At 36.9% G+C, this 26,295-nt stretch overlaps 1 protein-coding gene across 6 annotated transcripts in view; it reads left to right on the plus strand.

The window, feature by feature from the left end:
* The window catches only part of LOC149569096 (oligopeptide transporter 4-like), a 134,596-nt gene extending 118,701 nt beyond the window's left edge, over positions 1 to 15,895 (plus strand). For 4 of the 6 annotated variants that reach the window (XR_016362687.1, XR_016362686.1, XR_016362692.1 and 1 more), the window contains one exon: positions 15,476 to 15,895. Coding sequence is in view for 1 of the 6 variants with exons in the window: in XM_089821873.1 (XP_089677999.1) it covers positions 15,476 to 15,577 (102 nt within the window). In the remaining 5 variants the exon portion in view is untranslated. Of the gene's footprint in view, positions 1 to 4,635; positions 5,234 to 15,475 lie in introns of those variants that run through there. The other 2 variants (XR_016362688.1, XR_016362691.1) reach the window with 1 other exon arrangement.
* Positions 15,896 to 26,295: the final 10,400 nt, after the last annotated feature.

Genomic DNA, 26,295 nt, shown 5'->3' on the forward strand with positions numbered 1-26,295 from the left:
TCTCTGCATCAGGCCCCATTAAAATGAAAGGGATAAGGCATTGAAGAGATGGTTGTTTCTTCTTTTCAGTGTGTGCATGGATACACGACATCACTTCTAAAATTTTCTTAGGGAAATTGATTATATGCTACCCTATAACCTATTACATTGAAAAGGAGACGAACATAATGCCTTTCAAGATTGTCAACACTTTTCTCACGACAACTCAAGTTGTGGATGCACCTGCGGTTGTAAGAAATGAAGCAATTTACGTCAAGGGGAGGATGCATTTGATAAAGTGTGCATGCATAAACTATAAGTGTCGTGCATTTTCAAATGCTTGAGATTCCATTATATACTATTTAAACACAAGCCTGTATAATGCTCAGTCAACGAGATTGTATGGCTTATGGTTGCCCAATATTTGCATACATGCACATAGACCAACTACAATTGATGGATCGGTGAGAGATCAAATGTGCATGACAATTAGATCCATAATTCAAATCACTCGATCCACATCACTTGATTTATTCTATGACTCCATGTTTGATCTAATTCGCTATTTTGCTGTACGATTCAGGGTCTCTACATAATTGCGAATTCATTCAAAGAACAATTGTGTGTCAACAACCAGAATTTAAAGAACGGTTTGGAATCTGCCAAGAGCATGAAATAGAATATCATTGGTGGACTTTTCCATGCATGTAGAGAAGTACAAATTTGTAGATTAAGGTATTACAAAAGAGCATCCTATAGCATAGCTTGTCATGCATCTTCTTTTGGCCCTTGCCAACTTGTCCTCATCCATTTTTATGCACATTCCTCTCTGCAAGGTATCAAAAATTGAACCGGTTGCCCCTCTTAACCCTATCCAACTGCAATGTGTTTCAAACACGAGGTTGACATAGATCCAACCCAGTATCGTCAATCTGCTCATTGGCCACGTATGACCATGTGTTCTTTCCTTCTATTATGATATCTTCTAAGGCTGAAGGTAATGTATTTCATTGCATTACATCTATTAATCTCCGACTTTTCATTTCATGGCAATATTGATTGATATTCGTTTCATTTCTCATCATTCAAGATGTCTTTTGATTTATTCCTTGCATGTTCATTTGCAGGGTGGCTCGGATACTATGTTGAATTATCAGAATCATTGCAAATGTACTAACATTGCCATTGTTATAGGTGTGTTCCAAATGTAGATTTGAATCTTATATAAATATGAGAGGAGACATGTTTTATGAAGAGACATGTCTCTATGGTTTAATCATCATTTAATTAATAATAATATATTAACAAAAATAATATGTATAACATGGATAAGTATATATAGGAAATGATCATTTACCAATAACAATAATATATCTCAGATCGAATCAATTTGATTAAAGCTAAAACCTTAACATCTATTGTGCTTGTTTTCGTTGTTTGTTTGGTTGCTTTCTCGCTTTTCTTCATTTGGAAAAAATTGCAAGTTCATTCTCAAGAACTTGAGCATGTTTCACTTCACTCCACTTTCCATCATCTCATGCAAGTAGATCTTTTCAGTCCATATCCATCATTATATGCCATAGCACATTGTATCTCATTCTCCACATGCGATTATATGTAATTTTATTTTCCATCCACATTTACATGTAATCTCATTCTTCGAACCTCATTGCATGACTACATCAAGTCATGATTACATGTAAATCACTTTACATGTAATTACATCTCAAGAACACATTTTTGGCTAAAGGTCACACTTTTAAAGTCAAAAGTTATCATTTGCATGCATTCCCATGCACCTAGCCTTCATTCCTTAAGGCATCTTTATAAGAACTCATCCTCTTCCCATATGCATTTACATGCCATCTATCTTCCTAAGTCCCATTTTAGCCCTCCGCATGTACTTTCCATATCACATCCAATTCATTGCATATGTTCTATGAGTATCTAATCAATACTCCAAATATACTATTCCTCAGAGATCCATTTTGCCAATATTCTCATGGAGTTAGAATCCATATATTCCAATTATGGATTCAATCCCATTGAAACTTTCATGTTGCAGCAAGTCAAGATTGCCAAAATTTCTATAAAGAATGAAGACATCCAATAAAGGAGTGCTTGGAATCAAAGAAGCAATAATTCATTTGATCTCCATTTTGCCAATGGTTGTCCGAGAACCTAAGTTCGTGTGAGAATGCACCAAACACTTTGTTTCAAAAAAAAAGGAAAAAAAAAAGTTAGTAGCGGCTGCTAATAAAAAATTGTTTTGAGTTTACATTTGGACACCATCAAGAAGGTTTTCAAAGTGTCAAAGACTTCAGTTGTGCCGATCTACAAAGGAGAATCCATGACAACTTGAATGAGAAAATGCTTGATCGCATAAAATTTTCAAATGACAATGGACAATCCATCAAAGAGAGTTAGAGGCTATCAAAAGATGCAACGCCATGGTTATCAAGGTGAATGCAGTGGTACAAAATATAGGAACTCTTGATCCTGTGATCATTTAGGATTGCATCGCCAAGTACAAGGTCCTTCAGAACAAATCCCTAGGGTCATTTCAATTCTCTTCCGTCTTCTTCCTTTAGTTCCCAAGTTTGTAGATGAAGAGGATGTATTGCATGGAATTGTGTAATTACATGTAATACGATTTGCATATCCTTATGACATGTAATCCAATAATTTCTCTTGCCTAGTTTGACTAGATCAAAGATGGTTGAGTTGTTCTTACTTTTTCCTATTTCTTTCTCTCAACTCCTTTTCCTATATAAAGGAGTGCCCCCTCATTATAAAACTCATCTTTTGTTGTATGCAAGAAAGCTCTACTACACTTGTGCAAGCATAACTTTGATTGTGTAGTATCAATTTGGGAGAAAAGTGAATGAAAGAAGCAATTGGAATCGAAGCTTTGACTGGAAGCAATTGTTATAGAGAAAATTATAAGCGTTGATTGTAATTTGTGCTTATTGTCTTTGATTCATGTTATTATTATGTGTTCAATAATAGAGCATATTGAGTTAATAAGCAATCAGAACCAAATGTTTGACTGGGAGCGATGGTGGTGATGCATAGACTAGAAGCTTTGACTGTAGCTTGTGTTGCCATCTCAAATTCATGAAAAATAGTTAGAATTTCCCTACTTCTGGAAGTCTTTGCACCCCAATGGTAGTGATTTTTCTTATAAATTAGACAAACAGGATTTAGAGCCGAACTTGTACGCTTTCAATCAACCTTTGAGTTGGCGTTGATTTATTAGTATCACCGTTTCTAGCTACTAGATAGAAGTGTAGTTAGAGGTCTCATCTTTCCCATTACTTGCTTTGCGGGTAAGTGGGTTATTTCCTAAAAGTTAAGAGGAAAGAATATTGGTAACACCCTTTACAAATCTCTCAACTTCTTGCTTACCTTGAGTTGATCCAGAGTGGTGAGAAGGGGGAGCCTTCCCTTTAATGTAGGAGAGACTTTGTCTCACACATTGTGGTTAGTCTACCTATTTTGCGACTGAATCTTACCCAAATTGTTAGTTGCAAAATATCCACACAACAAGCATCCCAGCCGAAATGCCTGTAGAAGTATATAAAAAAAAGTAAGGATCGATAAAATGGTTTAAGGCAAGGGAGTTAAGTATATATACGGCAAACAAAATAAGGGTGTATAAGAAGAAGTAAATGATAGCGGAAAGAAGGTAAAAAGTAAGGAATAAGATAAGGGAAATAATAAGGATAAAATAAAGGCATCACATTATTAGGAGGGGTTCATAATAGAAAACGTATACTATCCAAAGTTTAAATATTTTTAAAAGCGAGCATAGACTTAATATATATTTTAAGTGCAAAATATAATCGAGAATCATTCATTTTTTATCTCAAATTGATAATTTTGAAGTGAAATAGAGTAAATCTATTTAGGGATATTACAAACAATAATATCATTGTTGGATATTTTAGCAAAGAGTGTATTTAAAATGATAGCTTCCACAGAGTCCAACATTAACCAGAAAGAGCAACAGAAAACTCTCCAAATTAACATTAACACAGAAAAACTATTCTCTCATTGGGCTGACTGATGTCACAGCAAAGCTCAAGATTTACAATATGAGCAAGCGTGTTTTCTGCCCTGCCATTTTGTTTCTAGGAGTGCTCCTTTGCTGATCTCGTTGACCAGTTCATTGTTTGTATTCTAGTATGAAGCCAACCGTCAACATTTTACAGCTCACTAAAGCCTTATCTTGCTATTTGTCTGCTAGACAGTAGCATTTCATTTGTCATTGTGGGTTGGTAACTTAGGGTTGAAACATATGCATCGTTCGTTTTGGTATGTTCCCATAACAAAATAAAAACATGGTGGCTGTGTTCTGTCACCAAAGGTCTGCTACTGTGGAAGGTGTTTGCTAGTGGTGCAAATACCCAAACACAGTTAACTCAGTGAAGCAGTTGAACTCTGCGCAGCCTTGCTTGGCTGTACATAAATACGAAAAAATGAAAAAATAAGTTACTTCCCTTGGATGGTTATGTGATTATAGGGACAAAGCAGAACAGTAATGAAAATCACACTATTTTAATGCTTTAATATGCACACACAGTTTTAGAAAATATGGCTTGCCAGTCCGCCAAAAATGAAAGTGAAAAGGCTAGCTATCCTCTGATTGTGCAGGAAACAAAGGTGGAAGTGATTAGCTGAGGAGATTAATGTAGGGCTATGCCGACTTTATAAAAGGGGCAAAAGCTGACTAGATACTGGGCAGACTCATAATTTTGCAAAGGGCATTTAGGGCTACAGATGCAAATTTTGTAAAATCTCTCTAATGGCAAGACATTGGTGAATAAGGGATTATATAGAGGAAGCTTCTATTTTTAGGGGGGTTCAGGTGAAACTTCTGGGTGTGGCAACAATGGGACTGCTTAATTTAGCTGTAGAACTATAATGTCCTGTGTCCCCCTAGCTAGGAATGTCGAGACAATGTTCTCAAATTGTCAACTATGGGAAATTGTTTTATTAAAGGGCCTTGTTCACAATGGTAGGCTATGTACAATTAGATGGTCAACTATAGTAGCATAAGCTTCCACCTTTGGGCCTGCTATGTGCTTTTGATGTAATGTAATGAATTACTAATATATATGATCGATCTCAAATATGAGTAAGTATTGTTTTAATAGTACTTCAATTGAGACTCTAAGGTGAATCTCAATAAATGGGGGTCTAATGTTATAAATAGCGAAACCAAAATGCCAAAATAATATATGAACTAATTTCGATAGAAAGTGTAAACTTGATCTCTTATTGACTGATGTTCTTGTCTGAAGACTTGTAACCATGCGATTGAATGTTCATGGATGGATTTATAAGAATTGGAGATTTGATTAGTTGGTCTTGTTCTCTCAAAAAGGATATTTTTTTAATAAGAAGTTAGTTATCTAATAAAGGGAATGAGTGATTGGATCACTGCCTTTGCTGTTATACTAAATTATTTCCCTGTCGCTGGGTGCTGCGAATTGCAGTTTTTATTCTGCCTTACGTGGTTGCTGTCAATATTGCTCTGCTAACTGTATGTTATCCTCTGCAGTATACATATTATCCTCTAAGATAATGGTATGGACTTCTCTGATATATTGTTCTCTGCAACGATAAGTAATTATGGTCTTAATATGTGTTATGTGATCGATCTGAATTGTTTCTCCCGAGTTAATATCTCTCTTATATTAATCGCCATCTATCTACCATGTCAATGTTTCAATTGTTTGAACTTTGATGTGTGGTCTATTACATCAAACTATATCTTTGTGTATTTGCTGTGTTATTCCTCTGAGTCAATGCCCAAAAATATCTGATCTATTTCCTGCATAATATGTAACTAAGCAGAGTATATTCAAAAATAATTTGCAGATAATATATTTTTGTTATATTCCTTGCTGTTTTTGTTATTCGCTGCTGACTTGTTATTTATTTTTGTGTTGTTGACTGTATTTATTCTATTCACTGTTGTCTTGAATACATAAGTAGTTGTCTTCACATTTATCTCCCTATTCTGTACTCTTCCTGCTGAATAATGTTCTCTGGATAAATATAATAACCCCCCTCCTCGACTTAAGCATTGCTTTGCACGAGTTGTGTCTGCTGCTATATGAAGATTGTGCCCCATTTTGCTAAAATAGCCATTTGTATTAGGGGTTTCCTTAATATTGTTTCTTAACTCGAGCTCATCTACCGATTAATCATTCTTATTAATCAGTCACTAATAATATCAGTTTTCTATAGTCATGGAAAACTATGATTCATTAATCAGATGTTTGATAAAATGGGGAGTTTAATTGCATCTCTATCTTCTTTGATTAGTCGCTGATTGATATTTTCGATGCCACTTCCTTTTCCCATATGACTTGTGATGATAATGTCATGTCTCTTAAGAAACTCATATAATTTAGTAATTCTAATTTATAATAATAATTATTTATAAATAATTATTTATCATTTGTCATTTACAATGATGATTATTTTTTTTTTTTTTGAAAAAATAGAGGTAAAAACTTTATTGAAACTTAGAACAGCTGAGTGCAAAACAACAAAGGGCCAAAGCCCCAAGAACTACTAGAGATTACAGAAAGAACAAGAACGAGAACTTCATTCCCCAACACCACTTTCATCTTCAACAAGAATCCTCTCCAAATCCTGACATAGCTCGTAGGGCAACTACTCCCACTCATCAATCCTCCGGCCATCAATATCTTTTGACGCCCATTTAGCCAGACAATCAGCTGCCCTATTCCATTCCCTTGGAATATGGGTAAAAGACACCAAATCCATTATAGAGCTAACCTGTAATATCTGTTGCACTAACATAGATAGTTGCCAACTAACTTCAGACATCTTCCTCTAAAGGAGCAAATTAACTAGTACTTGAGAGTCAGCTTCACAAATCACCTTCTGCCACCCTAGGGCATAAGCTCGCTTCAAAGCATATAGGATAGCCAAGCCTTCCATCCTATTAACAGTCTGCACGCCCTCATTAGCCGAGAAGATAAAGACCACAGATCCAGAAGAATCCCTACCAATCCCACCGATCCCAGCCGGACCAGGATTACCCCTAGAAGAACCATCCGTGTTAATTTTCAGAAAGCCGCTAGGAGGGGGGAGCCATTTCCCCATCCTTTGAACTCTATGTTTCACACGCCTACTTCTCCTTACGCAAGTTAAGGCTGGAGATATCCCCTGTATACCAAACCTATTAACTATCTCCGCATCACCTTTCTCCAGCGGCAAAATAATCTCACTCTTAGCTTTCACAGTTTTTTGTACCATTCCCATAATTCTAGTCCAGACCTGTTGAATCTCCAAATGTTCACCCCGAAAGATTCTACGATTCCTTTCCAACCAAACTTGCCATAGCAAAAAGATAGGGCCAGCATACCAGACATCCTACAAGAAGGGAGCCGAGGAAGGGGGCCTTCCCAATCTCATCCAAAGCTCAGCCAGGGAGGATGCATGAAAGCACTGACTCTTCCAGACATCCCATCAGAAGTGCCATAATTGCAGTGTGAATGGGCAACTAAAGAATAAGTGTGGAGAATCTTCCTCCCCCCCACCACATAGAACACACCTTGAAGGGCCAACAAAACCCCTCTTCTGAATATTGTCCCAGGTCAAGCATCTATTCCAAGCCAAAGTCCAAGAAAAGCAAGTACATTTTGGCCAAGAGAAATTATTCCAAACTTTCTTCCACCAATGGACTTCCCCCCCAGCAAATTGCTGGGAGAGCAGCACTTGATAACTAGTAGACACAGTGTATGTACCTTTGGGATTAGGGGACCAGGCCAACACATCACTATCCATAAGGGTGCTACAACTACGACCCGAAAGAATGTTATGAAGCTTAGCACACTCAGCCTCCAACCCAAAAATAGGCCACTCCCTTGAAGTCTTCCAGCTTGCTTCCACCACCTGCCCTTGAAGGAAAAATGACTTAAAGTCACACACCCTAGTCCAACCAGCTTCGCAAAACCTCTGTGCCAATATACTCAGGTGAGGATATTGGGAAACTATGGGGGGGTAGCCATCCCAGGAATCATGTCAGAACTGTGCCTCTGTCCCACTCTTACAAATCCAGAAGAGACCACCCTTAATAAGCGCAACCCCCTTCTTGAGAGTATTCCAAATCGTCGAGCCTTTCCCTGCCAAGCTATATCGAGGGATATCTCACTGGGGGATCCCAAAAAAGTACTTGTGAGACAAGATCCTAGCCCACACCCGATCCTGTTCCACACACCATCGCCAATACAATTTAGCTGCCAGAGCAGTACTAGAAAGCAATGATTGTCGTAATCCAAGACCACCAAATCTTTTAGGACTACAAACAGTCTCCCACTTAATAAGGCTCCACTTAGTAGATGACAAATTACCAGCCCATAAAAACTGTCTGGCTAAGGAATCAAGGCTCTTAACAAAGCTCACCGGCGCCACCTGAATCAAACACCTGTAAAGAGGAAGAGCCTGCACCACAGATTGAAGTAACTGGACCCGACCAGCAAAGGACAGCCAACGATGAGTCCAGTGGTTCACTTTGACATTGAACTTATCCAGAATAACCTGCCAGGAATCCCTAGATTGCCTGCCAGTAGAGATGGGGATCCCAAGGTAAAGCAAAGGAAGACTTCCAATTTGGAACCTGAGTATATGGGCAATTCTTTGTTGAATTGAAGGTGGAGTGTTGAAGAAAAAAATTGAAGACTTGCCTCATTAATTAACTGACCAGAAGCAGCAAGGTAGACATCCAGCACTCTTTCCATGTTAGAGGCCTCCCTAATAGTAGCCAAACCCATCAAAGCTGTATCATCCACAAACTGTAGGTGAGACTGAACAGGAATACCCCCTCCCCACTGCCAGCCCTGAATAAAGCCTCCTGCAACATTCCTTTTAATCAACCTTCCCAAACCTTCCACCAAAAGAAGAAACAAGTAAGGAGAAAGAGGGTCACCCTGCCGCAAACCTCGAGAGGCCCCAAAGAGGTTAGAATGCTCCCCACTAATTAAAACTGAGAAGGAAGTCGAAACCACACAGCTCATAACCCAACAAATCCATTCCTCCTCAAAACCAAAGGCACCCAAAACCTTCTAAAGGAAGGACCAACAAACTCTGTCATACGCCTTGGCCATATCCAGTTTGATGAACATAGCCTTGGCTTTGGAACTAGCCATGGAATGGATAGTCTCAGTAGCCACCACCACCCCATCCAAAATCTGACGACCTTCCACAAATCCACTTTGCTCTTCGGAGATTAGCACTGTAAGCCACTTTTTTAACCTTTCAGCAATCAATTTAGATATAATTTTATAAGTTACGTTGCAAAGAGAAATAGGGCGAAATTGACTTAACCGGTCAACCCCCTCCCCCTTGGGAATGAGTGCCAAGAAGGTAGAGTTCAGGGCCCGGAGCATTTGCTTATTCTTCTGGGATTCTTGAACAACTACCAATAAATCAAACTTGATAATGTCCCAAAATTCCTGGAAGAACTCAATTGGGAAACCGTCTGGACTAGGAGCCTTACCTTTTTTCATCTGGAAAACAATTTTTTCTAACTCCTCCAAAGTTATAACACTCATAAGATGTTGTTTCATTTCCAAAGAAACCAAAGAAGGAATACAGGAAAGGACCTGGGCCTCTGCAACAGAGTCTCCCTGTGCATCCTCTCTAAATAAAGAAGCAAAATATTGCAACGCTTCATTAGCGATACCCTGAGTAGAGGAAATAATCTCCCCCCTATCAGTCACCAAAGATGAGATAGCATTACCATGTTGTCTGGCTTTCACTGAATTGAAAAAGAAGGCAGTGTTCTTGTCTCCCTCTTGAAGCCACTCAATCCGAGCTTTCTGTTTCCAAAAGATTTCCTCTCTCAGCTCCCATTCTTCCAATGCTTTTAAAGCTCTGGCTTCTTCCCGCAACAAATACTCAGACACTCCCTCCTCCCTAATCAATCTGGTAATACCATTCAACTCCACTTGAGCTTCATGTTTTTCCTGGTAAATGTTTCCGAAGCATTGTCGATTCCACCGTTTGAGCTGGTACTTAACATACTGGAGAAGCTTAGCAAAAACATACATTGCTGTACCAAAAGCCGGCCTACCAACCTGCCACCATTCGGCAACACAACCAAAGAGGTTCGGGTCACGAAGCCACATAAGCTGGAACTTAAAAGGCGGCTTCTGAAGCAAGCGAGCTGAAGAAATGACAAGCTTTATTGGCCAATGATTCTAGCCTCTCCAATCTAATATCTCAGAACTGGAAGACCACAATCCACCCACCCAAAAATAGGAAACCATGAAGCGGTCTAAGCGTTCAACAATGCACCTGTCACCCTCCCTTCTATTATTCCAAGTGAAGCGGCCATTGTTAGGCTTGATATCCACAAGATTGAGTGCTGAGATATTATCTTGGAGCAAGAAAGAAGATGGATCCAGTCTTGTATTACCTCCTCGTTTTTCCGTGAGATCAAGAATAGCATTAAATTCCCCAGCAATAATCCATGGCAAGTAAGGAAATAAACTACGAACCAAAAAAATATTATTCCAGACAAGAAGCTTACCTTGGAAGTCAATAGGAGTGTAGACATTAGAAAAAAGGATAGATTCCCCCGACTCAGTGCACAGAGCAACCAAGGATAAGGAGGACTTAAAGGAAATCCAGGACACAGGATGGATCTTTCATGGGTTCCAGAGACATGCCACACCCCCCGAAGATCCCTGAGCTCCAATACACTGACATAGACCATTCCTCCACAGCTTAGATGCAATACTCATCATGCATTCCACAGAAACCTTAGTCTCCTGAAGGAAGAGAACATTAGGAGAATGACTTCTAACTAATTCTCGAACAACCTTTTGTCTAGGGCCGCTGTTCAAGCCCCTTACATTCCATGAAATAACTATCATTTCGAAGGAGTCGAAAAGTGGGAATCCAAGGTCTTCACAGAACCTGACTCCACCAATGTCTCCCCTATCATCTTAATCTTCTCTAGGTCCTTCTTTCGTCCTACCTTAACATTTTTCTCTGAGACCCCCTTACCATCTTTTTGAAGAATGCCCAGATGAGGAGAAGATTTACCTCGCTTATCCGAATCTGGAGCTGCATTCTGTGCAGGAATAGAAACGTTCTCTACCCCCTGTCCCAATTCAACATTTGGCTCTAATATCATCTGAACCCCTGTCTGCCCATCCGTGACCATAGGCATGGTAGGCTCCACATGAAAATCCGTAGGAGGAATGGACGAAGTAGTCTCCATTCTAGAATCCCTTGCATGTTGATCCTCAATAATTAATCCAGGATTAACTTCTGGCTGACCCAATTCATCCAAGATCTCGAACCTGTTAAAGGTATCTTCTTCCTGTCGCTCCCTTAGAGTCCGCTTTTGGCCTCTGTTCCGATTTTGAGCCTTAACCTGAACAAAGCCCTCAGCATCCTTGCCCTCCCCAACAACAGGCTTCTTCCCTTTGTCCGCACTAGGAATATCACGAGGAGGCAAAAGTTGTTGTTCCACTGACTTGGCCTTTGGGCATCTTCTCACAAGATGGCCATATTCATGACAAAGGCGGCATCGAAAAGGAAGGGTCTCATAATCCAGTTGTTGCACCCAGGACTGTGAGCCAGCACACATCTCCACTGCATTAGGCAATGGTCTACTCAAATCAAGTTCACACAAATTCGAGCAAAAGTCATAACTTTCTTACCCAAGGTTTGTGTTGAAGGACCCATCGGCTTCCCGAGCATCAATGCAAGCATATGGAGAACATCCTCGCGACAACATTCTATAGGAAATTTGGGTAACCGAACCCACACTGGAACCCGATTTGGAAGCTCCTCAGAAGGATTAAAGCCTGCATGCCATGCCCAGTTCTCCAGAAATTGGAGAGAAACTCTTAAACCTAGGAACTTGCAATACAATGAATGTTTAGAGTAATATTCAACATCTTCAGCAATCATTTCAAAGGGAATTACCAGTTTGGGTCTATCTTTGCATCTTTCGAGACATCCGTTAATCTTCGTGATCCGAGATCCCATAGGCGAGCTTGGATCCGTAGCCCTTTTATTTTGAGAGAAGAGGGCATTTTCAAAAACCCTTGCTTCCTGACCTGGCATATTCATACCCACCGTTTCTTGAAATTTTGTACCAGGCACCGCCCTAGAGGGCTCTCCCTTGGCCATTAACCCGCCCAACCTTGGACACCCCACAGCAATGGGATCCGTCCGGGCCCAGCACAACCCCAACCTGTCACAACAGCACTGCGATCAGATCACAGACGTTGCACAGATCCGCAGGCAGAAAAGGTGAGAACAGAGGCGTCAAACACAAACACAATACCCCCTCACGCATACACAGACCAAAAAAACCGTCTCAGCACAGAACGGCGACCAGAAAAGGATAACCAGAACTGTCGACAGTAGAAAAACGACTCCCCCCCCACACACTCGATCAACCACCCCCCACCTACGCAGTCGCAGTCACAACAAAAAGGAGCTAGGGCACGACTGCCCTGGCTCGGCGACGAGTTGCAAACGCCATCCATCCTCCCCAATCTCTTCCTCACAATGATGATTATTATTTATTATAACATTGTTTAGATTATTATGTGTTTATATATAATATTATATTAATAATAGTTATATTATTACTTGTTTTGATTATTTATTATTAAATTCTATTTGAGAATAAGGGGACATGACGAGCAGCCATCTATTGGTTAGCCTCTTTATTAATTCGTTGTAAGTTGTAACCTTCAAATTAAATATAAAAATGATTAGTGGAAAGAGACCACACTTGCTTTTGATTGAGGAACAATCAGGTTTTGAAGGGGCTCCAAAAGCCTTTATAAACAGATTTTAGAGGGATCTGGAACCTAAAATCCAAAGCTGCAAAAGAAAGAGCATAGACAAACAACAACCCAACAAGAAGCCATCAACTGTCCTATAACAGATAGACAAACAAGAGAATGGGCTTGTTAAAAATATTAGCATGGTAAATTTCTACCAATGATTGTAATTGTTCATCGGCATCTCAGTTTAAAAGGCATCAAAGATACTATCATAATTTTTTTATATGATAATATTGTTTGAAGTTTCATGATTGTATCTTTATTACAACGTTCCACCTTGTTGTAAAGTGTCTCGACACTTTACCACCAGATTGATGTCTTCCTGGAAGCCTGAGAAAAACAACATTTTCTGAGTTCACTGTTGTGATTGCAAATTCACAGTCGCAAGTTCAGTCACAGGTTCAGATCCACGATTTTCGAAGCATAAAGGCATATTCCCTTGCACATTTGGAGTTAAGTACGTGATCATTTATTTCACATTTTAATCTTGACCTATTTCTATGTCTTAATTGGGATGATTGCATATATTTAGCACCTAGATCTATCTTACTCTTCTCAATAAATCAGTTACTTCAATTTCACATTTACATTTACATTTATATCTCTTTAATCAAATTTATGTTGCATGAAAGAGGACTTGCTTGCATACTTGATATAATTTGGGTTTAGCATTGACATCTCTCTATCGATTTTGGAGTTTACTAATCTAACTTTTATTATATTGAGAGTTATGTTTGGAAGCCCATCTTTCTCTTGTATTTTGGTCATTAGAGTGGACTGGAAATCTTATATTTCCACATCTTATTCATTACTTCCATTTCACCACTAAACATGGTGTATGGTTTCTTATTGTTGTGCATCATTGTTTTAATTGTTGGAGATCAGATTTATAAGTTTGGATTTACTTATATTTGTTCACAATTGATCTCCCCCCGTCCTCTCAGTTGTGTGTGGACTTGACTTCTTCACACTAGTTATGTCTTTTACTTCTCTAAGTTTTTGACCATAGTTTAGCAGTTATTGAATTTTTTCTGCTATTCTATTAGGTGGCCTAGCAAATAGAGAACTACCAGCAGAAAATGGATGAAGAGCGAAAATAGTGATAATATGTTATTTGTCGCTAGACAATTAACCCATAGTTCAATGGCATGGTTTGTTGTTGCACTTGGCCATATCAATCAAACTTAGACCCCTTAATCTTTGTTAAGGTAACAGATATTCCAGTTGACATTTAACAAAGTTTTTCTGTCCTTGTTAAGAGATTAATTGATGTTTCTTTGCACCTTGTTAAGAAATCTATCAAGTTTTACCAGATGGAAACTAGGACAATGTATAATGTACAATCCTAAGGAGAGGTGTACAAGGGAAGCCTTGTGTAGCTTTGTAGAATTCGTAAAACATGTGATCTTTTTCAGGAACCTTGCCATCTCTCTGAACATCCAGGACGCTATAACCTTTTATAAATGGAGATGTTGTAAACATTTCTATATTCCGGAGACTAACTAGAGGAACTATTTTAAAGCATTGAACACCAACTTGAAAGAAAAACTAATCATTTGCTTCAACTGACTGCTTTTTCAGGGTAAAACTGAATGGATCAATTTCTAAAGCTAGCTCAGATTGAGAGTTTTACTAGTAACTTACATTTTGACCTCCTATGATGGCAACCTGTCATCTTACCCCATAATTTATGTACTGACTAAAGAATCCAATAAGGGATGCATAGGGGAGGCTCCTCTAGTCCAATTCCACGACAATTTCAGCTTAGCATTAGGGCAGAAAGTTAGTAGTGGGGAAATGTCATGCTATGCACAAAGCCCCACTACTAACTTTCTGCACTAATGCTAAGCTGAAATTGTCGCACCGCACCGCATGCTGGGAAATGTTTCCCCACTACCAATTTTGACCTTTCTAACATATGCCGAAATCACATGCTATTATACTATTCACAAGAAGCATTAGCCCATTACATACCCTTCTAGATTGCTAAAATGCTTTCTAAGATGTACATTTAAGGCCAAGGGTGAAAGCATCTTTTTGGGTCTAATACTACTTGTCGGCTGTTGCATGCCTGATAGGTGCATATACAGTGACTTATGGACATAATTTTGCATGGTTTCAGTGCCAAATTAAACTATCAATTGTATTAGATCTTGATCTGTTTTATCACAGATACATTTTTCTTGTTTCTTCTCTTCTACAAGAGTTTGTCAGTGTCAGATAAGGACAATGTTAGAGATTATAAGTTAGATCTATTAGTTTCTTGCTCTAATTTGACATCTGTAGCAATTTTGTTTACAATTCAGACCAATTTGGTAATGGTGGTCACCAATTTGTTTTGCATATTTTTCCGTAGTTGCACATTTTAACCTGTCTTAATGATTACTTTTTTTGTGAGTGTTAACAGTTGAATCACATTGTGGCAATGATTCTTATGTTTAGTGCCGGTCTATAACCACCATATCCAATAAATTAGATGGATCTAGCACTAGTTGGTCTATTACTTAATCTATTATTGCAATATGTAAGTAAAGATGCTGCAAGAATATTTACAATCTTTATAGATCATGAAATACTGTAGATCTTGATACTGACATTATTTATTGTCATGTAATCACTTTATATTGCTTGTACAGAAAAGCCTTTGCTGGCTTAAGTTCATGTTAAGGGTACGATATTGCACAATGATGCCAGATTTATTTGAGACCTGTGGCCTCTGCTATCTTTTATGTAGATAAATACCAGACCTTTTAACGTTTGCTGGAAAGTAAGAAATCCTCACCTTGATCTATAATTGGCCATTCTATGCAGAATTATAAATCACTACATATCTTTTTAAAATAACAATATTCTCCTTCAGGTTCTGTCGAATACCTTTCTTTCCAATCTTTTGCTCCCTCCTTTTCCCCTTCTTATTCATTTTAGATCATCAACGGGCCTAGTTAGACAAATCAAATTTTGTATGACTTTCATATCAAAGAGCAGGCTAATGCATGTTTTGAGATAAAATTTGTTTGGGTAGGAAGGATCTTGCTTTATTATCCATGATTTCATCTCACTGGATATGCATTTTGGGTATTAGTAGACAGCATCAACCTTATTTCCTTTAAAGAAGACATATTATAATTTCTTTTCTGTGTTGAATTTATCAGTGCAGCAATAAGTCTTAATGGAATGAATAATGCACTTTCTTGTTGAGTTTTAACAATACCTTCCCATGTATTTCTATTTAAATTCTTACACTTAAAACACAGGCTTGGGTGGTTGTCTACGGCCACTGGGTATTTGGTACGAGTACATAAGTAGCAGTCTTTGAATTGTTTCTTGCTTGGGTGGTCATCTGTAGTCACGGAGTCTCCATTTTTGGAAGATATTTCTGTTATGTACTATATATTTAGTAGTGTCTATCTTGTTCCAGGGTTGGGTAGTTGTCTGTAGTCATTAGGTATTTATTTTTTAAAGGCTTTTGTTTTTAGGTAAATATTTTTACTCTTTGACTTCACTCTAGCATGAATTATATAGCTAGAAATGCAGCCAAGTGTGGATTGGATTTTGAAAATAGCTCTGTTTGCATGCTTTTGGTGATATGATACTGAATATGTTAGTGCTATTAGTTTATTTTGTTTTGGAGACAGCTATATAATTGAACGAAAAAATGATCAACAGAATCACTCCTAGAAGGTGGAATTCGAAATTCATTTCGGTGCAAAGATGATTTTGTTCAAATTCACTGAAAATTCTGCTATAGTCAGGCAATTCGGTCTAAATTCTCTTAAGAATTTAGGACAAATTTGGAAGGCTTTTGATTTGGCCAGAGGAACCCAAAATGAATTTGTTGCTGATTTGACTTAAAATGTCATATAAAGATTTTTTTGCATCCTCGGGTCAATTTGACCCTCCAACCCTAAAACTTACCACTTAAAAGACCAAAAGGGCATTGTTTGTGCATTTGTGAATGAAAATAAAATTTTGTTGCCTTCATTTGTGTATGAACCAAAAAGATGTTGCATATATATATATATATATATATATATATATATAAACTTGTACAGACGAACCCTGAACGAATCCAAACCCAACCATCCAAAAATTTGGATGAATCTCGAACCTGAACCTGCATTTGTACCAGAGTCCGAACCAGAAACTTAGCTCTTTAGCAAGTAGGAGGAAATTTTATCCGTCAAAATTAGTCCTTATATGCAATAGTACATGTTCTTTAGGCATGGAAAATATTTATTGTCATTAAATACTTTTGGCTTTTACTTTTTAAAAATAAGATTACAATAGTCTATGGATAGTCACTTAGATGTACAATGATTTCTGAGTTGATTATTTTTGCTCGAATAATGGGTTCTTGTATATCTTTATTTGTGAGATATGGATCAAAATAGTTCAATCCAAAATTGAGAAGTTAAATATTAAAAAAAATATAAAATATTTTAACACACATTGGAAACTACCTATATGAAAAAAATGTAATGACATATGAATGAAAAATATAATTATATTTTTATGAATACTCTTTCCATACTAGAACTAGTTTACATCTGGTTTTCCTCTCAGGTTAGATTCCTGCTTGAAGTGTTAAGTTATTCAGAATCAAACCTTTTTTGAAAACCTTGCCAAAAGTGACACTTCTTCTGAACATTTGATGCTGCTGAAGTTAAGAGTAAGTCATTCTCTAGCCATTCCACTTTCCCTTCTGAGCTCCAAGTTGAGAAAATATACTTAAACTCATCCAACCAATTTTTAAACCTCTTCCAATAAGAAACCCAAGTTCCAACAACCTCTAAACTCATAATGTTTCACTCTGCTAACTTTTGTTTATGTTTATATTGATACTAACCATGCACACATTGCAAGTATTTTTTTTTGGAAATTCTAATTTTAATCTTATTAGTTAAAATTTTATGCACAATTGTTTTAAAAATGAACAAGATTCAAGAGGGATATTTATATGTGTACCCATACTTGTATCTAAGTAACTTAAATCCAACATTAGAAATAAGTGCAAACACATCTGTAGGAGTTGTTCGAAGACATCAAAGAGGTAAGATCTAAATAGTAATGAATTATGAGTATTCTTTAATAGACTCTCACACGGCGGGAAAAATTAGTTTAAAACTTGAAATCTCTAATTGAATAATTTTAGAAAAATAATTAGAGTATTATCTAATAAATATATATCATGTAAAATGTATAATTCATTCAAATTGTTTAATCACATCTATAGCATTCTTTAAGTAGGACTCCATATAAAATATCTTTGAATTTGTAGAAATGTATCTTCAAATGAAAATTTGTCAAAGGTATTTTTTATATGGACAAACACTTTATGTGAATTAAATCATACACAACTTTTAGAATATGTATTGAACTCTCTAATATATATCTGTGTTAGCATGAATGTTGATGGTATTCGTATGGGAGAGTATCCTAGCAGTGTTGGAGACATGATTTAGAGGTTGTGTGTTGCATTCATGATAGAGTTTGTCATTGATGTCAACATACTAGCTATTTTGTGAAGACTGACTGAGCAACAAACAAAGTTTGGTTCCGTGCAATTCGAGGATTGAAGATCAGCGTATGTGCACGTGGGATTGTGTTCTAGAGTATGTCTAGATGCTACAGTTAAGAGCACATACAGAAATATGAAGACATGACAAAGTTATGTTGAATTTAGTGAAGGCAATTTTTAGACAACATATTAGGAATGTTAATACTGTTGTTTGGATTGTATCTCCTAAGAGAGATGGAATTTGGTTGACCAAACTTGGACAAAGGTTGAAGACATGTTAAGGATGTTGTGTTTAATCACACACATTTAGATGATTAATGAGTGGAAAGTTATGAAGACCGTGAGCCAACAAATTAAATGTAATTGTGAAAAAGATGTAATATTGTAATGTAATGTGTATTGTAATATCTTAAGTTGGTCCTATATTATTATTAGAGATTGGGAAAGCCTCAAGATTAACTCAATAATTTGTTTTAGGACTTGGTATAAAGGAATGGTCATTTTCTTGGATGTAAAGTGTGATATGAGGTCATATCTATGCTATGTATTGTGCAACCTTACATGTGAACATCTTTTAGATCAAAGAAGCGGTTGGTGCAGTTGAGGCACAATGAGCTTACAACAAACTGTATTTGGCAAAAACAAGTTTTTGGACAATTGTTGATGTACACTTGTATTATTCAATGAGGATAGTACTGAAGCTATTTGGACAGTGGGTCCATCTGTCTTCCTTTCAAATCCTAACAGGGTTGACACAACTCTTAATAGGGTTGAAATCTCCTAACATGGATTCAAAGTCTACTAATAGGGACTCATATGTATCAAATGTATTTCATTATCTCCTCAAAAGGGTCCATCCTTCTAGAAGGAAGTTTTATATTAGTACATCATCTTGTGGGTACCATCCCCACTGGGGTTTTCCCTTTGATCAAGGGTTTCCCTAGTTAATAGATTTGGTGTTATTGTGTATGGTTATATTTCTATAGTTGTTGCATCTGCTATTTACATGCTTTGGCATTAATAAGGATATTGAAAATTATTTTACTTGCATAAAAAATTCCTCCCCCCCCTCTCAATTATCTTATTGGAGTTTACTTTCTAACAATCCATATCCCTAGTATGTTATTCTTTTGTCTTTCTTTAACTTCCCCTTACCTTAGACATCTAGAACTAAGTAATAAGTTGAGCATCAAAACAGAATTGAAATCCAAAAGCGATGCTTAAATTTGGAAGCTTTGAAATTTCAAATTTTGTAATAAATGATTCAATTGTTGACTTTGATTTGCATGCATAGTTAATTTGATGTTAACCAATAGATCAGACTTAACACAATGCATACCAACAAGGTCTAGTATTAAAACCTACAACTAAGACAACCATTTGAAGCCAATAGTGATTGAAGAATGTAGGGTTGAAGTTGCTAGTGGTTTTTTAACAAGATGCTTCCACATCATACACTCGAACTAGAAAAGAAGTGACCCCATCACTTTGGAAGCTGAAAGTCGTGAAAACTCACAACATAGAACAAAGAATTCTAGACTCTTTGAATAACATTCTCCTTCTTGGTCTTCCAATTATTTTGTACATGGTTGTTTGTTCTTTCCAATAGATTTGGTCCTTTCTTCCTCTGCTTCTTGTCGCACCTCCTCTTGTCTAATTGATACTCAACCTCTTAGCTCCAAGAACCCAAGTCCTCAGTATACATCTCCATGTTGTCATAGGTGTCTTTAACACAATTGCCTGCCTAAAATCACTACATACAATTGATTAGGAACTTTTTTTTTTGCTCCATTAGCATAAGCATCAACTTATCTCTCCATGTGAACCTTAATATCAACATTCATGCTAACATTTCTTGCTGGTCCATCAACAACAACCACATCATGAGTACCAACATTAGTAGGCTCTTGTACTAACTCATCAATGATCAAACAATCTTGTTTGCTCTCAAACTCAAAGGAACTGTCAAACACTTGCAATGTACCTTGCTCTTGTTGAATAGTAGATCCAAGCTTTACCTTTGCCTCTTGAGTTGCCTCCTTTGCTTGTCTTCTCCTTTCATGGATGATCTTCTTTGTGGGCCACTTAATCCTTGGTTAGATTAGTAAGTGTCACTACTGCCTAATCCTTTCTTTCAAATCTTGTTTCAACTTTTCGAATTCTTTCTTTAACATTTCTAAACTCTTTTTTGTTTTGTTTATGTTCTTCCTCTTCACGTTTTCTTCTTTCTTCTACTTTTATCTTCTTCTCTTTTTCATGCTTCAACTTTTGCAAACCCTTATGTCTCAAGTAATCACATAATAAACCCACCAACTCTTTCTCACTCTACTTCCTCTTGCCTCACCTAGGAATTCCCATTATTCTGTCCCTAGTCATTTCGCAACCACTCTCTAGGTAACACAACATTACACACTCTCTACCTAGATCTTTTGGGAATCATTCTTGAACTGAACCCACTCTCATAGGTTATGGTATGAATTTCCTCTACCCAACGTTTTTCACACACTTAGAACTACTTGCTTTGATAATTCAATCCACAATTATAGTTCTTGGTATGAATTGTCTCTATTCGATGTTTTGTTCATATGCTCAGAACCACCAGCTCTGATAAAATTCTAATGTGATACAATCAACTAACATGAACATGAAGAGTTGAACCAACAAGAGTTTAATTTCCAAGAGATCTATTACCATTGATGGGAAACTTGAATAAGAAAACAAAAAACAAAAGAGACACATCAAAATAATGAAAATACAAATATTCACAGCAAAAGTTTATTTTTCTCAACTTTTAAACCTTTTGATTTTAGAGTGAGTGCACAAGGTGAAGAATTGCAAAACTGATCACTAAAGTGTAGGCAGAAGTGAAAGAAACATTGCAAAAATCCATGAAATACAAGGAACAAGAAGATAAGAGAAGGAGAGAAGTTCATTTCCAGGTTGGAGACAAGGTATGGGCGTACATGAGGAAGGAAAGACTACCTAAGCGTAGGTACACAAAGTTGCATATGAAGAAGGTTGGACCATGCACCATCCTTAACAAAATGGGTCAAAATGCCTATGAAATCTCTCTTCCCCCTACCTTGATGATTTCTCCTATATTTAATGTTGCAGACCTCATCCCTTACAAAGGTGATGCAAGGATAACAAATGGTGAAGACAATGAAGACGATGTTACGAATCTTCCCCAAAGAAACCCTGTTGAGTTGGAACAAATTCTTGAGACCAAGTTGCTGAAACAAACCAAACAAAGGAAATACATGCAACACTTGGTGAAGTGGAAAGGACTCCTTGATATAGATACTACTTGGATGACAAAGGATCAATTAAACAACATGGCATCTCTCTTGAACAATTATCCTCAAGTAGGAATTTGAGTTCAAAAACTCAAGGAGAGTATGGTGTAGGAGCACCCTGATAAACCAAAGTGTTTCTATATACTTGAAGGACTTCTTGAAGGTCCTAGGAACTATTAGGATAGGTTAGGAATGAAGGTTATCTATTTGGACCCAATTGTAAGACCTAGTTCCAAGATTGGCACATTGTAAGCCCTTGGTCAATTATTGGTCAAAGGTGTCAAATAACCTTAGATCTTAGAATATTTCCTTATTTCATGTTTTTGACATGTTTGGATTCATGTTGGATCATTTAGTTAATTCTTGACCATGATTTGGTCAATAGTTGCAAAAGTTGCTAATTATTGCAAAATTGCTAGTAAGTTGTCAAGCAACTTTTATGAAGAAGTTGCAAAATTTTTATTTTCACTCCCCAATGGCTAAATTTGGTTTGAATGGTTGTTATGATTGTTGGGGATGACTACATAGCCCTTTCAAGAAGGTGGTAGGGTCACATTGTGTAACTTTTACTTTGAATCAGTTAAATATCACTATTTTCTTGTAAATTTGATATTGTAACAGGTTGTACGGGCATGTACATACAAACCAGGCTGATTGGGTGACATTTTTGTAAATAATGTCACATATTCTTGCCTAGGCCTAGGGTTTCATACAAAATTGGTTATAACTTGGGATTTCATCATGGGAATTTGATGGTCTTTGGTGAAATTTAAGTATTCACCCTATACTTTAAGATGCATTTGGTTTTAGATGATAACTTGCTGGAGGCTGGAAGGGAATTGATGCCCTAGGGGTGCAAGACCCATATGCATGTCTATATCGTGGATCAACAACTCCCACAACTCACTACAGAAGAGCCATCAGGGCTTGAAATCTCATTTCTAGGCTTCAATTGTGTGCCCCTTCCTATTCCAATTGCTAAATTGGGGTTTTGAGAAGGAGAAATTGTACTTCCTTTGTAAATAGAGGCCTAATAGTGCTAATTGCCTAGGAGAAAAGGTCAACAATACTTGGTTGGTTTATAGCTTCAAGTCCTGGGGCTTAGGTATGTTTTATAAAACCCAAAAGAGTATCTAAGTCCATGATTCACTTCAGGGGTTGTGTGGAGTTTGTTCACTTTAAACTTGATTTGTAATATTGAAGGGCTACAAGCCTAAGATAGGGATTGTGAAGCAACTATTGGAATAAAGTTGCAAAATATGGATTTATCCATCATCCCATCTTGTTTAGGACCTAAATAGACAAGATGTTCATCTTGGAGTCACCCCTGGTCCTAGTTTGTGTTTTAGGGAATTTGTGTAAAAAGTTGTCATTATGCAAATTAAGCAACTAGTGATTAGTTGTCTTGGGAACTTGCGTTGTCCTAGTGATTAGGATTGCCTTGTTTGGGTTGGGTTGTGAGAACCTTGAAACATCCCATTTCAACACTTATGATGAGTGTTTGAGCACTTTGGCCTCAAATTGACACCTTTCTTATTCAATACTTCAACAAAGAGTATCTTGAGGACTAATTTCAGTCTTTGAAGACTTTTATGGCTGGTTCCATTGCATGAGTGGATTAGGCAGAAGGGAGCAAAATGAAGAAAGAGGATGCATAGAGGAAATAGATTGACCAAAATAGAGATCTAAACAAGAAAAGGTACTCAACTAAATATATCATTTTACTGCTACTCTCTAACCATTGTAGTATAAAATCTCTTAATCAAGTGGACCTAACGGTCTTATTTGTAAATCCATTGTATGTTGACATCTAGTTGAGTATTTTGTAAGTCCTTTAGAGAAGACCACTCTATAGATATTTCAGGAGTGATAAGGTCTAGATGATCTTTGGTGAAAATCCTCTAATAAGGTCACACTAAAAATGTATATGTAACCTTTAACAAGGTTGGATCCTAATAGAGTTTGCTTTCAAAGAGTGAAATCTTTGGGGTGCTGATCCCATATGTTTTTTTCCCTTAATAGGGCTTCCATGTTAAATTCTCATGTCAAAATTGTGTGGATGTTTATTGTGTTGCATCTAATTTCATATTTACAATTTATTTGTGCAACTCACTATAAGCTGAAAGTTTACTCTGATACTTGGTATATGGAGTTAACTCTTTGCTAATGTGTCTACCAAGTTGGTGATTTGAAAGTTTAAAGTGTTTAAGTTTTTGGAAAAGTGTTTAAATACATGTAGGATAAATGGTTATAATGGATTCATCCCTCCTCTTAGTTATCTAACAATTGGATAGAAGGAAAATAACAAAGATTTGACTTTGTAAGACCGAGTTCTTAAGCTTGTAGATTGTATTTAGAATGTACATGGCTGCAACTTGGTAGAGCTTATGTCTGACACATTGGTTAAAGATTATCTCATTGTATATTCATTATAGTCTATAATTTCTTGTGATTTCTCCCTTATTGGTTCTCTTTCGTATGTAACTCCAGTGTAGGTAGCTTGCAATTAGATTGTATCCCCTCTAGCTTGTGTCAGGAGTTATAAGAGTGAAGGTTTATTTTTTTGTGAAGTTTTGGGATCATGGAGAACCCTAATTGGATTGGTTGTAGGGTGGAAGACCTATAACTTTGAGAGGGTTATGATTCTTTTAGGAACTATTGTTAAATCGGTTTGAGGTAGAGGAAATGCATACAATGCCATTATGGACATGTTGAGATAGATTACAGCTAGACTTGAAGCTCTTGAAACAACCTAGAGAAGAGGAGTACATCTTTAAGATGTTAGTAATGAAGAAGAAGAAACAATACCTGATCTTGAACCTGAGGTGGGACAAGATGAAGAGAGACTCTTGAGATCTTTGAATAGGGAAAATTCAAGACCTACTTTTGAACTTTCTACTTACAGTGGAAAGCTTGCAAATAATGCCTTGCTGGATTGGATCTCTGAAATTGAGAAGTTTTTTGATTATGAAAGTAATCCTAATGATAAGAAGGTGAGGATAGAAGCTAAAAATTGGAAGGGACATACATCTCTTTGGTGGGAATACTTACAAATTGATAGACAAAGAAGAGGAAAGAAAAATAGATCAAGACTTGGGTAAAGATGGTTGGTAACTTGAAAAAGAAATTCATTCCTACTGATTTTCAAGTTAATTTGTTGAGAAGAATGCAAAATTTGAGACAAAAAGTTATGACTGTGAAAGATTATACGAATGAATTCTATAAGTTGGACATTAGATCTAAACATGTTGATGATGAAGTAGAAAGTTTCTAGATATTTGAATGGTTTAAAGACTTCTATACAAGATGAAATTAGTTTTGTAAATATGGAAAGTGTTGATGAAACATCTTTATATGCCTTAAAGGCTGAAAAAAAGTGATTCAAAGATAGTAGGAGGAATAAACTCAACTACTTCTAACACCTTGCCAAGAATCACACACAAAACTTTACACGAAATTGCAACAAAGAGACCATAGAACTTATAGATTTACTCACTAATTACACAACTCACATGTTGAAATAGATATAATAACACCCATTATGCTCGGTTGTAAGGCCTTTTGAGTTACGACCATATACAAAGGATTAAAACTTTAGAGTTCAAACTCCATATCTAGAGACTTTCTTCTTCTCTCATGCTAATCATGTTGTTTTCCTACATCAAATCCAAGTTCTTATATAGCCAACTAGACCACACAATGGCCAATCAAGCATTTAATTATAATATGGGTCTTGCCTTGGAGGTGTAATCCATAACCCAAGTAATGGGCATCAATTGTTCATGTGATCTTGAAGGTAGGTCCAAACACAATCTAGGAGTTAGCTCCCAACTATGCAAGATGCCACATCATCATAGGAAACTGTGCCAAATGAAATCACATGCCTTGCTAGATGAAAATACAAGGAACTGAGATTGGAAAGAAGGGCACAAATCTTGAAGGATATGGCACATCATGTTTTGCAATCCTAGGTAAGGATTGAAAATAGGTCCTCAACAAGATGCTAATTGCATACAACACAAAACTCAAGGTAGCAACAACTACTTTGCGAACAAAAAAAAGGTACAAAAAATAAAAAATGTTTTTGGGTGATGCAAGATTTCTCATTGATCCAAGATGCTCTTGCATCAAACACTTGGGGTAAGTGAAGAATTGATGTTCACATCAAGAAACCATGATTCTCTGACCTGAAACATAAATATCCAACTCATCTTGTATTATCTGTAAATTATCTTCATTTGATTTATCTTTGCACTGAACAATGTATTCCATGTAATCTTTCCCTATGGTACTCTTGATTATTATGCTATCCAAAACCTTCTCAATGCAGTCAACCTTTTGTTAACATGAATATCGATGATATTCCTTTGGGGGAGTATCCTAAGCATTCGTAGAACACTTGGGGAGAATGATAGCATGATTGACATGTTACATTCATGAACGTGTTTGTCATTAATATCAACATAGCAGTAAGTTTGTGAAGACTAACAAAGAAACAGATAGAGATCTTAGTTGTACGAACAATGTTTTGATTGTCTGGTGATACACGTTCATGGACATGTTCTATATGGTGTCTTGATTTTAAGGTTCAATGCGCAGTATCTGAGACAAAGATGTATGGAAGATAGGCCTGATTTATAGA

The sequence above is a fragment of the Cupressus sempervirens genome, chromosome 3 (genome assembly GCF_028749045.1).
Source record: "Cupressus sempervirens isolate cs-2001-9-10 chromosome 3, ASM2874904v1, whole genome shotgun sequence".
Lineage (NCBI taxonomy): Eukaryota > Viridiplantae > Streptophyta > Pinopsida > Cupressales > Cupressaceae > Cupressus > Cupressus sempervirens.